This window comes from Trachemys scripta, chromosome 16, assembly GCF_013100865.1.
Source record: "Trachemys scripta elegans isolate TJP31775 chromosome 16, CAS_Tse_1.0, whole genome shotgun sequence".
NCBI lineage: Eukaryota > Metazoa > Chordata > Testudines > Emydidae > Trachemys > Trachemys scripta.
Window position 1 is genome coordinate 12,361,051 of NC_048313.1, and position 15,744 is coordinate 12,376,794.

The following is a 15,744-nucleotide window of genomic DNA, read 5'->3' on the forward strand; positions in this document are numbered from 1 at the left end:
GGGGGGGCGGTGCTGCTGTCTCCTGTGCAGAGTTAAAGTGCAAGGTGGGATGGGAGGGGCGTTCCTGTCCATTGAACTGGGCACCGTTACGGGCTGCATTGGCTTTGGGGTGGGGGAGTCTCAAGTTGCAGGACCCCGACCTGGGAGTTGTGGGGGCGCATGCAGGCGGCGCTGAGCGGGGTGGGTTTATTTTTCTAGTCTCGATTGACGCTGTGCTGGAGGTGTGGGGGTTGCAGGGGCAGCGTCTGGTGCTGCTCTTCGCTGTCTGAAAGCAGCGGTGTCCAGTTGATTTGGGGGGGGGGGGGGCTCTTGCGTTGACGGGTCAGATTTGATGCTGTGTGTTGCGCTGACGGCCGGCTGTGTGAGAAGTGACCGTGGGTCAGGATTGCTGTGGGCATATGGCAAAGTAACGGGAGCTCTCCAGCAGCTCTTTAAAGCCCCTCTGCAAATTACCACCTTGCCCGTGTCCAGAGCTCTGTCCTCCTTTCTGCAGTCACCTTGGCAGGTTGGCGCCCGGCTTCCTTGTTTTGCTGTTTTCAATGCAGTGCTTAAAGTGTGTAGGGGGCATCAGGGGGGCGTTGCAAGGGGTTGCAGACCTGGCCCAGTCAAAAAGTTTGTAAATTGTGTTGAGTCCCTGAGGGGCTCACTTTTAGCATTGTTTTAGCAAAGCTGCTGCTCCCAGGTTAAGATAACACTCCCACTCCCACGCTAACACACACACACGTTTTTTTTTCAGACTGCTTTAAATGTAATAAGTTGCAACTAATTCTTATACTGTCATCTGACACTGCAACATAAACACACACCTCTGAAGTCCCCTGCCTTTAGCAAGGCATCCAGGAGGGCATTTTATTTCAGCGGTTCTCAAAACTGTGGGTCGGGACCCCATTTTAAGGGGGTCGCCAAGGGTTGACAGCCTCGCTGGGGCCCAGGGCCGAAGCCAGAGCCCCATTGCCGAGGGCCAAAGCCTAAGGGCTTCAGCCCTGAGTGTGTGTGGGGGGAGGCGAACAGGTTCCAGGCCTCCCGCCTGGGGCTGAGGCCCTTGAGATTTGGCTTTGCCCCCTCCCCTTCCGTCAAGAGCGTTGGGGCTCTGGCTTCGGTTTTGTCCCTGGCCCCCCTGCCAGGGGCGGCAGAGCTGAGGCGGGGTCAGGCTTCGGTGTGTCCCCCCCCACCCAAATAATGCCCAAATAAATCGGTTTAAGGTGCCACCGGACTCCTCATTGTTTTTGTGGATGCAGACTAACGTGGCTACCCCTCTGATCCTTGGCCTCCTGGGGTCGTGTAGCAATTTTTGTTGTCTGAAGGGGGTCGTGGTGCAATGACGTTTGAGAACCCCTGCTCGAATCAAATGGTCAGTTCGTTGGGTTTGCCAATATTATTTTGTGTTGACGATTCTGGGACCCTCCTTTGACCCGTGTGCAGAGCTGCGGTAGACAGTGGACTTTCTGCTGCGTGGCTGGTCTAGCCTCTGAACAGAGCAGCTGGTTTTTTGTTTCTTTTTTAAATAAAAATAAAATCCCTCTGAATTTTGACTTGCAAAACAACTTGGCACCAGCAGGGTGCAGGGGAGCAAATCAGGAAAGGCCCCACCTTGCTCCCTTTTATATGGTTGCTGAGCCTGGACCCTGCTGGGGCGGGGGGGAGGAATGCAGTTTCTGGCTGGACCCAAGCAACAGCCGCAGCTTTGCCTTGACACACCTGGCAACCAGATTCACCACCCAGGCTCCGTTCATTTCTAACGTGCTGAAAGGCTGGCAACGTCGATTTATTGCCCCCTCGGGGGAGGGGAGGCGAGGCCCTCTTGTGCTTTGGCTAAAGACTTGTGAACATGGTGCTATCACCCCCTGTGCGACAGTATTCGATCGCAGGGGGTCATGCATTTTTCTACACCTTATAAATACTCATTGTATCAAAAATTAACAGGCCTGGTCTTGAGCCATTATCTGCAGCATCTCCCTGGATCAGGCTACGTATTAGAATCCTAGGAGAGTAGTTAGAGAGGGGAACAGATTCTGCTCTCCTTTACACGGCTGGAAATCCAGAGTGACTTCAGTCGTGTTGCTCCAGATGTATGTTGGTGCAACCAAGTGCTCAAGTCCATAGTGCATGGCAGACTGCAGGGGGCGCATGTGAGGGATTTTTCTATTGCTTTAAAACATCATCTGTGTGTGGGTCTCCTTTAAGGAGAATTTTAAAATGAGGAAGGAAAAAATACATTTGAATGAGCAAGCAGCGCCTGCGAAAACCCAGAGTAAGCTTTAATCGTCCAGGAAATCGACTTTTCCTGTTGACCATTCCCTTGCAAATTTTTAAAACGCAAGCTGTGAAGGGGTAGGGTGACCAGATGTCCTGATTTTATAGGGACAGTCCTGATATTTGGAGCTTTGTCTTACATAGGTGTCTATTATCCCCCCACCCCCGTCCTGATTTTTCACACTTGCTGTCTGGTCGCCCTATGAAGGGGAGAGAGAATGCTGACAAACCTTGTGAGGAGACTCAGGCCACGCAGGCCGAGGCATCACCTATTTTGCCCTTGGTGGTGATTTATACTCAAAGCAATTTGCATTAAAAAAAACCCAACAACATAAAGGCTCAGCAGTGTGTAGCGTTGTTGTTGGGTTGCTATAGCAACAACAAGCCAATGCAGTTCTTTCTGTTGATGTGACTACCACGAGGGCAGAGCGGAGCTGGGGAACAGGTGTAGACGGTAGTAAATAGTGTGTGAGCGGGAGGGGTCCCTCTGCTGGTTAGAATTAGAATGACCCAACTGTGTGTCATAAGCCCTATACTGAAAACAGCTGATGGCTCAGGCAGCTGGAGCTTGGGCGTATGGAGCGCAGGTGCCTTGAGTTTTCGCTCCGTTGCTGCTCACGAGTTCTGAATGGGTCTGTTGTGCAGCGTAGTGACCGCTCTGGCTGTGGAGGTGGGCATAGGTGTGCGGAGGTGTGCATAGTGTGTTTATAGAATGTCTGTCATCCACAATGGTGGAAACTATGATCCGAACATAGGACTGGAGGAAAGCCGTCAGTACCATTGTTACTGATTGAGCACCGGGTGCTTTTTAGCTGGCACCAAAGAGAGAGGGCAGCCGGGCTCTTGGCTCTCGGACGCCAGGGCCAGATCCTCAGCTGGTGTAAATCAACCTTGCATGGACTTCTGTGGTGCCAGGGTGACATACGTGAGCCGAGGACCTGGCCCTTTGCGCTTCAGATCTTCTCCAGAGACACGGTTAAGGGCGGGCGGAGCGCATCTGTGACCGGCTTGGGCTACTGTAAATCCCAGCAAGTTGTTAACTGCCGAGAGCCAAGCCTCTGGTTAGGAGCCCAGATTAACTGGGCTGCACATCGCGGTGAGGACAGGAGACCCTGCGAGTGCTTTGCTTGGCTAATGAGGCCACTTCACTGCTTTGTCCCTTGTGAAACACATTGACTGGGTCTCCCTTGACCAGGAAAAGTCCCCGATGAGCCTTTTGTTCATTCGTAGTCATTGTTTATTTGTATTCTACCAGCAGCTGCAGAGCCCAGCTGAGGTCCAGGGCCTACTGGGCCGGGTCCAGCACAAACGTAGAAAGAGAGGTTCTCTGCCCCAAAAAGCTTCCGCTCAAAATAGAATGATTATTATCCCAGTTCTTCATCTGGGGGACCCGGGACCAGAGAGTCCCAAGGGAGATGTGGGAAATAAACCTAGATCTCCTGAGCGTTCGGTCGGCGCCTGACCTGCCAGGCCAACCCTTCCTTGCAGCTAAGGGGACCCCAGCCAGGGCCTCTGAGCAGAGAACGTCGTTAAACTGGAGCAAATCCGTCTCCGTTGAGCTGGGTGGGGCGTGAGTTTGGCTTCTGGCTGAGGACAGTGGGCCGCTGATGCTGTGAGCTGGGTGCGGATCGATCTTTTTAAATAACCAGGCTAGGTCCTGAAGTCTGTTCTCAAAGCCAATGGGAGTTTTGCCTGAATAAGGAGCAGCTGGCCCCAGAAGAACGTTGTAACCTTGTTCTGATGGTGCAACCGTGTCAACGCTGCTGGGAATTCTTGTGTCTCCACATTCCGCTGTCCTTTGCAGGCCGTTAAGGACGGCTTCTCGGCCAATCAGAAGATGACCTTTAAAGGTCTGCGATATGAATTACATTATCATCTTGCTGCAAGGGGGACTTCTGTCTTGGCTTTCAGCTTGCCTGGGGACTCTTGTTACGTCTCTCCTCTATATGGCCCCGTCTGCTGCTCCAGCCCTGCTGTTCCCCGGGTTGAGCGAGGAAGGCCGGCCGGCATGTCGGAAAGGAAAGCGAGCTGGCAAAGCGGCACGGGTCGGTTACCATTCTGCGCCGGCAGTTATCAGACACCTCCCCTGCCGCAGATTCAATGTGAGAACTCAAGAGCAAGATGGCTCCTCTGAAGCTGGGGGGTGGGAGGGCTGCATGGGTCCAGGTGCAAAACGCGAAGTGCTCGGGGCTGTGGTTGGGGGCATGCCAAGCCAATAGAGGTGTCTTTTGGTCCCCCTAGGAGGGAATGGGTGGTAACATGGAACCGGCCTGGTGGGGCACCGTGCCCTGAGCCAGCCTGCTGGTCCTGCCGCTGGCCAGCAACTCCTTCGGGTGCCCGGAGACAGGCACAAAACTCTGCCCAGTGAGGGGAGCAGGTCAGTCGGGGGGCACTGGGATGGGCCTGGAAAATCAGGGTGATAGGTTTGCAGGGACTCTCCTGAGTGTGCCCTCCCCACGATGTGGCAATGGGGCAGAATCCGTACGAATGGCTGCAGACACAGGACCCCGCTGGGCTGGTCAAGTCCCTTCCCCTCGCTCTGTCTTGTCTGCCGAGACTGACACCTCTGGGGCAGGGCCTGGGTCTTGCTATGTCTGTGCCGTGCCGGGGCTGCCGGGACGCTGCTCATCGGCTGCGGCAGCCCCTCAGGTAGGGACGACCCAGCGAGCTGCGTGCGCGCCGCAGGTCTGGGAGGCGCCGTTCTGCGCCCTCGTCTGCCATCCGATCACAGCCCTGACGCTTGGCAGAGCTGCCGGCTCAGCCCTGCTTGGCCTGTTCTAGTCCGAAGTGGCCTCGTTTGATGCCGGTGAAAGTCGGTTGCTCCCTTCGCTGGCTGCCGGTGGGAGGGAACGCAGCAGAGACGCGCTCCACTGTGGCGCTTGGGAGGCAGGAGTGTCCGAAGAACTCAGGCGAGCGGGTGCGTAGGACCTGCTGGGAGCCTGGCCCGTACTTAGCTTCCTAACCAGGACCCGAGGGATCCTGGAGTCTGGCCCGTGCTGTATGTTTGGCTTTTGAATTAGGATCAAAATTCTGCACCCGACGCTTCCACCCAGGAGGTTTGGAGCCTAGTATTTTGGCCCAGCAAACCTTCCCCGCCAAGCCCCTGGGGTGGGGAGGCAGGGCCCTTCGGCAGCTCTGCGATTCCCTCCATTTGTGGTGAAAGCATTTCCGTCAATGGCCTTTCTGCCCAGTGGGGCCAGCTAAGAACGACCATTCCTCTCAGTTGGGGCTGATGGCTCAGCCGTGTGACTCCACCTTCAGCCCCGTCTCCAACGCTAGCCAGTTCCTTAGCTCGGCTCCAAACACCTTGAGTGCAGCGTTGACCGCCTTAATTTGCGCTGCTCCATGGCTGGCTAATGTCAGGCCCGTGTGAGATACAAGCTTGTCAAAACAGCCGTGTCCTCGGTTCCTTCTCACATACCAAGGCTCACGGCTTCTTCCTGTGAATTCCTGTCCCCATTCACTCGTCGGGTCGCTGGGGCCAAGATGGGGGTTGGCCTTACACCTCGGTTCACAGAGCCCACCAGGGGCTCGGGCAACGCCATTGACTTGGGTGGAGTTACTCCTGATCTACACCACTGTGACCGAGGCGCAGTCGAGCCCCCACCTTGGCGCGGTGGAGCAGATGCTTCTAGCAATGTAGACGTCAGCAAGCGGGTGGATTTTCGTTGAGTTTGGTGAAATTTCCCTCTGTGGGTTTTCACCCTGAAGCACCTGGTTTTAGTGTGTATGACCGTCTCCCCGGAACCTGCAGTGCTCGAGTTCAGGCACCAGCAAGCCCCATGCCGTGCTCGGCCGAGGCACCGACTTTGAGGAGCAGTGGAGAGCTCGGCCTCCGTGGTCCAGCCAGCCTTGGCTTGTTGGCTTAGGGCCCCCCAGCGGGAAGGGCAGAGGGACCAGCTCATGCCACTCAAGGATAGAATGTCTTTCTCCCGCTTGCGATCTGGCCAGCCCAGAACTGCTCAGAGACCTGGCCAGCTCCTTTTATGCTCCGCACCTCTTGGGATCAGGGCCGTTCGTTCTTGTACAGCAAGTGTTGCCAAGGTGCCACCCCTGTGGCTTTAGGCCTGTCGCTCTGTTATGGTGCAGATTACGGTAGGGGCTGGGGAGCCAGTCCCTCCCCAAATCGCTCACAGGGTAAACACCGGCGTGGGAGGGAAGGTGGCTTGCCAAAGGCAGTGGTTCTCAACCAGGGAACCTGTATCCCGGAGGTACGCAGAGCTCTTCCAGGGCCTACGTCAACTCATCTAGGTATTTGCCTAGCTTTACAACAGGCGACATAAAAATCACTAGCGAAGTCAGCACAAACTACAGTTTCATACGGACCATGAGTGGTTTATACTGCTCTATATCCCATACGCTGACATGTCAGTCCAATGTTTATATTCCAATGGATGTGTTTAATAATTCTATGGTAAAAATGAGAGGCAGCCATTGTTCAGTGACAGCGTGCCTGGGACACTTTTGTATGTTTGTCTGGTTTTGGAAGCAAGTTGTTTTTGAGTGGGGTGAAACTTGGGGGTGCGCAAGACAAATCAGACTCCTGAGAGGGGTACAATAGTCTGGAAAGGTTGAGAGCCACTGGCCCAAGGCATCTGAGCTGGGAATAGAAGACAGGTCTCCTGGTTCGGTGCCTTATCCATGGTTCGCTCTATACCCCCCGATCAGAGGCATTTCCCTGGGGCCCGTGGGAAAGGCTAGAGCCCGCCTCCCGCGTGGCACGTGCTGCACATCTGAGCTGGTGCCCTGCGCAAGTTCTCTACCCAATGAATGGGGAGCCCTGGCCTGGGGAGCGGGTGCGATTCCAGCCCGATGTTAACGCCTCTGCCTTTCTCTTTGCCCCCTTGCTCAGAGATGCCCTGTATCCAAATGCAGCATGGGACCTTGCCTCAGAGCGGAGGGCCCTGTGACCGCTACCCGGCAGACTTCCTGACTCCCGAGCTCAGCAAGTTCACAATGGACCTAGTCAACACCGAGATCGCGGCCACCACCTCCCTGCCCAGCTTCAACACCTTCATGGAGAACTACAGCGGGGAGTTCGACACGTTCTTGTACCAGATCCCAGCCTCCAGCCAACCCACCTCCTTCAAACTCGAGGACTTCCAGGTGTACGGCTGCTACCCCGGCTCCTTCAGCAGCCAGCTGGACGAGACCATGTCTTCGAGCGGCTCGGACTATTACGGCAGCCCCTGCTCCATCCCATCCCCGTCCACCCCAGGCTTCCAGACCCCGCAGGTCTCGGCGTGGGAGAGCTCCTTTGGGCCCTACTCGCCCACTCAGAACTACGAGGGCATGAGGCCATGGGCGGAGCAGCCGAAAAGCAACTCTTCCCAGCCAGCCTTCTTCTTCGGCCCCTCGGCTCCCAGCCCCGGGGTCTCGCAGAGCCCCCTCAAGGTGCCGCCGGCCGCCACACACCGGCTGGACGCTGAGGTCTTCGCGCTTTCCCAGAGCTCCCCGGTGGGCTTTTCCGGCCTGTCCCTGGGCCAGGCCTCCCCGCACTTGGAGAGCCCCGCCTTGATGGATGGCTCCCTGTCGCCGGCCAAGACACGCAGCCCCGGGGCCAACGAGGGGCGCTGTGCCGTCTGCGGAGACAACGCCTCCTGCCAGCACTACGGCGTCCGCACCTGCGAGGGCTGCAAGGGCTTTTTCAAGGTACGGGGCCGGGGGTGGGGACGTGGGGCCAGGGGAGACCAAGGGCAGTGCCTGAGAACCCACAGAGCCAACGGCCTCCCTCGCCAGCAGGCAGGCCCACAACCTCCCCGCTTCGCCCCCAGCGCATGGCTGGTCTTGCTCCCAGATAGGCCCCAGAATCCTTTGGAGCCAGCACAGAGGATTCTGGGATGCGGGTGGGGTCCCTGAGGGACCCCCGATGGATGTGCTGAGTGAAGGAGTCTGTGGGTCTCCTCTTGGCCATTCTGCATGGGGCGAGCCCCTGTGCGCCCCTGACTGGGCTTGGCTTGGGGGAGTGGGGGTGGGGGGCAGATTGTTGTGCAGAGAGCCATCACCAAGGCCCCCATTATGCAGAGCACCGGCCTCCGTGCGTAGCCCCAGCGGGCTCGGGCCGGGCCCAGAACCCCCCAGCCATGTGGGAAGATCTTGGTGGCTCTGGTGGTTTCCCTCCCTTTCCCCTGGGCCCCGATTCGGCACGTTACACACGTGGGGAGGGGGAAACCTGGCATAGCTTGTGCATCGGGGGCAGGGCTGGGGGGTGAGCTCGTGGCCCAGGGTCTCCAAAGCGGCTAGTGATTCTGGCCCAGCACCAGGCGCCTCAGGGAGGCCTCAGGTTGTGCTGAGATCCAGGCCCCTTCGGGGAGCAGCTGCAGTCCATGCGCCGTACAGTGCTGGCTCTTTGCGGGGGAGAGAAGCTGTGTCTGGGGTGGGGAGGATGGCGCCGAGTCCCTGGGGTGGGGGGCCGGGCAGGGGGATCGGGGCCCGGAGGGAGCGACCGCTCAGACCAAGAGCAGGCAGTCGAGTCTCCCCCCGTCCCTGCCTGCAGATGGACGTGTGCAGGTGTGGCTGGCTGTCCGGGCGCACCCCCCCCGGAGAGCAATGTGTTTCCCTCCCCCTCTCGTGTCCTGGGAACACGGCTCCTCGGATGTGAAACTGGAAACTGGGCGCCGTGGGGCGGGGACGCTGCTATAAAAATACCAGTGGGACAGAAGGGCTTTTGTTCTGTCCAGGCCCAGCTCTGGGCACCCGGGATCTCGCGCTCCCTCTTCGCCGGAGGCTGATGCTCTCCCTTGTTTCTCCTCCTCCATGCAGCGAACGGTACAGAAGAACGCCAAGTACATCTGCCTGGCCAACAAAGACTGCCCTGTGGACAAGAGGCGGCGGAACCGGTGCCAGTTCTGTCGTTTCCAGAAGTGCCTCACCGTGGGCATGGTCAAAGAAGGTACAGAGCTCGACACGTGGTGTCCCCCTGCCAGGCCGGTTCTAGCTAGGCCGGGCCTTAGGGAAAACCCCTGGGTAGTGACGGCGCCGGCTGGAGAGCCGGAGTTGTGTCTAGCCCCCATAACAAATCTGGTGTGTTCCTGGCAGCGGGGCCCTGACTCCTGCTATCCCGGTCCCGCTGCCGGTACGCCGCGCTGCTCCTTTGTCCCCAGGTGTATGGACGTCCAGACCCAGTCTCGTGCCGCTGTTTTCGTGCAGCTCCCACCAATTTAGCATCACTCGCGCATGCTCGCTTGCCTTTCCGTGGCTGTGATTCCAGGCTGGATCCAGAACACGATGGCCTGGGGGTGTGGGAGACGTGGCTGGAATCTCACAAGGAACACAGTAGCTGTTCTTGCGAGACTTGGACACTAGTGGGTGGACACATCACCACAGCCATCTGATCTCCCCAGATTTTCCAACATTCTGGGGGCAAACGTTTGTGAGCCCCCAGCTCCTGTGTGTGCCTGCAGCCAATCCCCAGCCGTGCGCGTGGATCTGTTTGTGCATGCCGTTCCCCGTGTGTTTTTTGCAGCCGCAACCAACCAGGGACGGGATGTGCAGAGAGCCGTCCCCACCCTGCTGAGTCTCTTCCCCGCCCCAGTGTCCCGTTTTCTCTGAACATGGCTCGCTCTCCATGGCGCGCTCGGTTCCGGCGGCGGTTAGGTAGCACTGCTTTTGCCAATGCTTGATGTGCTGGGGCAGCTTATGTGTGGGGCCAGGGGGCCGCTTAGAGCCGTGACGGCCTGTCCATTGCAAAGGGCCAAACCTCGCGCTCAGACGATAACATCCAGTTCCTGCTGCCCTGAGCCGGATTCGCTCTGCGCCACCTACCCGCTTCCCCTGCCTGAGCCGCGTCCTCCTTTCCTCTCTCCCCAGTGGTCCGAACGGACAGCCTGAAGGGGCGCCGAGGTCGGCTCCCGTCCAAACCCAAGCAGGCCCAGGATGCCTCCCCCGTCAGCCTCATCACGTCGCTCGTCAGGGCGCACATCGATTCCGTACCCAGTGCCACCAAGCTGGACTATTCCAAGGTACCTGCCACTCGCAGCCGGGGGCCAGGATTCTGGGGTTCCCGGAGCTGGCTCCCTGCCACCCCCCAGCCCTGCCTGGGAAGGGAACCGTGTGCAGCCCACGTGTCAGCAGAGCTTTGGGGGGCGAAGCCCTAGGGCCTGTGGGCAGTTAGAGAAGGGATCCTGGAGCCCTCGCCATCAATAAAAGGACGCGAACTCCGGCGTGGTACGACTGGGGCAGCATGGTCTGCTGGCTAGTGTGCGGGGCAGGCAGTGTTCCCCAGTGGTTAGAGAGCTAGGAGGCAGGACTCCTGGGTCCATTCCCCAGCCCTAGCAAGGGAGAGTGAGTTGGAGCAGAGCACCAAGTGGCAGGATTCGGAGGTTCTGTTCCAGGCTGTGCCACCTCCTGTCTGTGCCTGGCTTGTCCCATGGGGCCAGCCGTGCCCTGCCTCACTACGGGGCTCCCTGTGGCTTGGGAGGTCTCAGGCTCTTGGAGGAAAGCAGCCCAGTGCTCACGGGGCCGTGTGTGCTGACCACACACCAGGCTTACCTGACCCCGTCAGCTTCCCCACACGCATGCAGGGTATCTAGCACCTCGCCCTGGCTGCAGGACTCCTGGGTTCTCTTTTGGGCCCTAGGAGGTTGTGTTGTCTAGTGGCCAAAGGGGGCTGAGAGTCAGGACTCCTGGGTTCTCTGCCCAGCATTCTGCACCCAGGTGGATTTGTCTGCAAATGAATCCCACTAACTGTGTTTCTGAGCCTGTCGTTGAATTTATCCAGGAGCTGGAGCCTTGGGCTCTGACCTCGGCAGTGAAATGCCGGTTGGCCTGGAGGCTCAGGGACCAATCCAGCTCCTTTCATCCAGGGAGTGCCGTGACCTTCAGAAACACTAAACCATTAACCCCCCCAGCGACTTAGGGGCGATCCCCATTTTACTTGGCGGAAACTAAGGCAGGGCAGTGCAATGAATTGCCCAAAGTCACAGATTAAGCCAGTAGCAGAGAACCCAGGAGCCCTGACTCCCAGCCCTCCTCCCTTTAACACTAGGCACACTCCTTCCTACAGCCCAGACGAGAACCCAGGAGACCTGTAGTCGGTGCTAGGCAGCAGAAAACACCCAGGCCCAGATGGGTGCGGGTTCCTGTCTCTCTGCTGCCCGTGCGTTAACCTGGAGGGTGTACGATGGCTTTGAGAGACGCAGCCCCGGCCGCTCTCCCGGGACTCGTACTGCTATGAGTAGCTGCGCGGGCCGAGGCCCAGCTGCGGGAAGCTAACCCTGCCCGTGTGCTCGGCAGTTCCAGGAGTCTCTCTCCTACCAGTTCGAGAAGGAGGACTGCGTGGATGTGCAGCAGTTCTACGACCTGCTCACCGGCTCCATGGATGTGATCCGCAAGTGGGCGGAGAAGATCCAGGGGTTCCAGGAGCTCCCCAAGGAGGATCAGGACCTGCTCCTGGAATCTGCGTTCCTGGAGCTCTTTATTCTGCGGCTGGCCTACAGGTAACTCCCCCTCTGCTCCGTGACCCGCCCAGCCCAGCGGCTGTTGGACACCGAGATTAGAGACACGGGATGGTGATGTGGCAGCCTGGGTCGGTGGATGGGCACAGAGATCAGGACCTTGGGCAAAACCATCTACCGTTAGAGTTTCAAAGGAGGCTGTTGCTCGGGTCATCCCCTCCACTCGGACAGCCAGGCTCAGTGGTTTGAGCATTGGCCTGCTAAACCCAGGGTTGTGAGTTCAATCCCTGAGGGGGCCATTTAGGGATCTGGGGCAAAAACTGTCTGGGGATTGGTCCTGCTTTGAGCAGGGGGTTGGACTAGTTACCTCCTGAGGTCCCTTCCAACCCTGATATTCTATGATTGGTCCTGTGGTGCCAGAGTCTCTGAACGTCAGACCTGCTGCGTAGGGCCCCTAGTGCCTGGCTAACTGGGCCGGGATCCTGGCTGTTGTCACCGGTACTCCCTTCTGCTCAGGCTCCCTCTGTTACATCTCTGGTTTCTGCTCTGCCCCCGCTCCCTGCCCCCCTCCCAATCTGCTGCCGGCAGAGCTCCTGGCCTGCCCTCCATTCTCTCCTGACCACGTGTGGCTCTGCCCGTCTCTTGCAGGTCGAAGCCGGAGGAAGGCAAGCTGATCTTTTGCAACGGGGTGGTGCTTCACCGGATGCAGTGTGTGCGGGGCTTCGGGGAGTGGATCGACTCCATCCTCGAGTTCTCCCAGAGCCTGCACCGCATGAGTATCGATGTCCCCTCCTTCTCCTGCCTCACAGCTCTCGTCATCATCACAGGTGGGGCGGCTTTGCAGGGCTGCCGGGGGAGGGATGGGCAAGTCTGGTCACTGGACTGGGAGCCAGAGGGTCTGATCCCAGCTCGGACACGGGCTCCCTCTGTGGCATTGGGCTGGGGGGTTATTGCAGTGCTCACGCTGGGGGGGTGGTAACACTAGGAGAGCCTTCTGCAAGCTGTGACCGGGGCCTCGGTGGGGTGGGGGGTTCGTGCTGTGGGAGAAGGCTCAGGAACTCTAGGCGAACTGGCTTCCTCCAGCTCTCTGCTCTCCCGCTCTGCTCCTCGAGGGGCGGAATTCGCTCTGACCATTATTAACTTTCAGGAATGACTCTTGATTTCGGCACAATATGAGCCTCCTTAGAGGGGCCTGATTTCCGCACCCCCCTCCAAGAACCAGGCCCCGGGAAGATCTCGCGCGGGGGGGCACCCCAAATCTCTAGGCAGGCCTGGACAGTTAGGCCTGTTTGGATCCCAGCAGCCCTGGAGGCGGTGGGGGGGGGGGAGGCTCCGTCAGGATCTGCTTGTCTCTTTAAACCAGGCTTCCAGCACAACCTGGCTCAGTCAGCAAGGCATGCGGGGGCCCTCAAGCCTGTATATACGCCTGCCCTTTTCCCAGCATGCCTTGCCATAGCCTTGAATTCCCAGGGGCCCGCTGCTAACTGCAGTTCCCAGAATGCCTTGCTGCTCGAAGAGGGTTTTGTGTTAAAGGGTGCAGAACGTGCCCGAGATTGTCCACTCTTCGGGGTGCATGAGACAGGCCAGGGGTTGGGGGGGCTGTTCAGGAGGCCGCAGCGGGAGCAAAAGCCTGTTTTGCCGTGGCCCGGCTGTGCACACAACGCTATAGGATCTAGGCCGGGCCGGGAGTGACCGCCCCTCTCCTCCTTTCCAGACCGCCACGGGCTGAAGGACCCCAAGAAAGTGGAGGATCTCCAGAACCAAATCGTCGGCTGCCTTAAGGACCACGTGACGTCCACCACGAGCGAACAGACCCGCCCCAACTGCCTGTCCAAGCTTCTGGGCAAGCTGCCGGAGCTGCGCACCCTCTGCACGCAGGGCCTGCAGCGCATCTTCTACCTGAAGCTGGAGGACCTGGTGCCGCCCCCTCCCATCGTGGACAAAATCTTCATGGACACGTTGCCCTTCTGAGGGGGGAGCAGCCCCCCGGGACCCATGAGGCCCCTGCCACGGGGAGCTCGCTCGCTTTATAAAACGGGAGTTTTGACAGATACGTCTCCCCCCCCTGAGCGGAGGGGGTGGGACAATCAACGGAGCATTTCCAGAGACTGGGGGGCAAGCCCCACAGCCAGCCGGGATTTCGGGGACTTGTCGGAAGTGGGCAGAGCCCTTCATACCTCCTGGTGGCTGACCCGCGCTCGGCCTCCGCATCCCGTCTCGTGTACCAAACCCGTGGATCGCGACGTATTTCTCTGTGGAGAACCCCGATGTGCCTTTAAGGTGATGCACTCAGACGCCCAATAGCCCTGTGCCCACAGCCAGGCTCTGTACTCACCGCTTGCAACGGCTGGCGCTTCACCACGCTGGGTAGGAGGGGCTGGTCCTGAGACACACGCAGGGGTGCCCTGCCCTGCCCGCCTGCTGCATCCTGCGGCCAGGCAGGGATGGTGCCGGGAGCGGGCTCCTCCGTCCCCAATTGCCAGAACCAAGCAGTTTCCAGACCCTCCTAGCGGCTTCTTGCCTCCCTTGTGCTTTTGCAATGCTGCCCAGGGAGCGACGGACACGTGCCGTGGCACATGGGATGCGTCCCGCCTGTCCGCTGCGGAGACGTCTCTGTAAATAGAGGGGGGTTAAACCTTGTAAATACAGCTGAGAGCTGCAGAGGCAGCGAGAGACAAGAAGGGGCACTGGGAAGGCTGGGAGGGAGACGCCTATTTTGTTGTTCTATCTGCTGACAACCATGTGGCTTTCTGTGCCTGGGAGGGCTTCCTCTCTCGTTTTGGCCTTTTCCTGTATATAAACTTGTACGTAAAACAAAAAATCAACATTTATATTTGTGTATTTTTTCGGGATTTACCATATGTGACTTTTTTCTGATTAATATATATTTAATATATTGAAATAAAAAACATCCTGGTAGCCGTACCTCTCTCCCGCTTGTGCCGTACCGCTGCGGCTGGCAGTGGGGATCGCGCAGAGACGCTGGCAGGTTTGGGGCCGCGGCTCCATTGCGCTGGGCCCTGTACGAACTGAATGTTGGGGAGGGATACAGAACCTCCTGCTTCAGGGTGGAAGCCGCTCTCTTGGGGAGCGGGATGAGGCCTCGCAGGGGGCAGATGGATCGCACGCCTGCCAGCTGGGGGGTGTCCCGCCCCTTGCCCTGTGGTTGCTGTCGGAGATGGGACACTGGACGGACCTTGGGCGCTGATCCAGATGGTCTGAAGTGTCCCCAGATCCTGTTCTCGGGGACACAGCAGGACCAGTGGCGTCTGGCCCGTGTTCTAAAACGACTTCCCGTGGGCTGGAGGATGTCCCAGCTGCTCTGGTGGCTGACAAGCCGAGATTTACGTCCAGCCCCGCCCTGAACGGTGTCTCCTGCTGGGCTCTTGGCAGGAGCTGGAAGTCCCAGATCAGTGCTGAGCTGCTGTCAATTGGCGGGCAGCACCGTCTCCGGCTGGTCGGTGGGGCTGACGAAGGGGCGACACAGGCTGCCCTGGCTGGCAGCCTGGCACAGTCGCTCCTTTCACATCCCCCTGGTGTAAATGCAGGGGGGGGCCTGAGCTGCCCTCTAAGGGGATCGAGCCCTGGAGACCGACCCCCTGCGCAGCTCCAGCCCCAGGAGAGCCCTGCCCATGTGTCTCAAACCTCCCCTTCTGGGGCCTGCAGGATGCTTAGTTCCCACGGCCCTTTGGGTCCCAGACCGGCCGGCGGTGGGGCTAGTTGGGCCGAGAACCCTCATGACTCGTTCCACTCAACAGCAATGGCTAGCCAGCTGGCTTCCTGGCCCATCGGCGAGTTACTGAGCGGCCAAACCCGGGGCAAGCCCGGCCTGCGGATCAGCTGGCTCCCACGCCGGCCGCCTGCCTGGGCTCGTGATGTACGAGTGACCGTGCACCTGCGGCCTCTGGTGAGCACCCCCAGCATTCACAGCACTGAATGGCAGCGGAGCAGGAGATGAATCGGGGAGCCGTGCAAGGCCTCTGGCGGGGCCCCGGCTCAGCGCTGCGTTTGGGCCAAGGCTCCCCTGCAATCCTGCACAGTCTGTAACAACCGCCCGCCCGGCCGAGGGGCTCCGATTTCAGCTCAAGCCGGGCCG

The 15,744-nt window shown here is 59.0% G+C and overlaps 1 protein-coding gene across 1 annotated transcript in view; it reads left to right on the forward strand.

Annotated features, from left to right (window-relative positions):
• NR4A1 (nuclear receptor subfamily 4 group A member 1) overlaps window positions 1-14,567 on the forward strand; it is a 31,242-nt gene extending 16,675 nt beyond the window's left edge. The window contains exons 2-7 of the mRNA XM_034792466.1: window positions 7,106-7,905; window positions 9,016-9,145; window positions 10,063-10,214; window positions 11,488-11,690; window positions 12,297-12,475; window positions 13,363-14,567. Coding sequence (XP_034648357.1) covers window positions 7,108-7,905; window positions 9,016-9,145; window positions 10,063-10,214; window positions 11,488-11,690; window positions 12,297-12,475; window positions 13,363-13,619 — 1,719 coding nt within the window. The 5' untranslated portion in view covers window positions 7,106-7,107 and the 3' untranslated portion in view covers window positions 13,620-14,567. The remainder of the gene's footprint in view (window positions 1-7,105; window positions 7,906-9,015; window positions 9,146-10,062; window positions 10,215-11,487; window positions 11,691-12,296; window positions 12,476-13,362) is intronic.
• The last annotated feature ends 1,177 nt before the right edge of the window (window positions 14,568-15,744 follow it).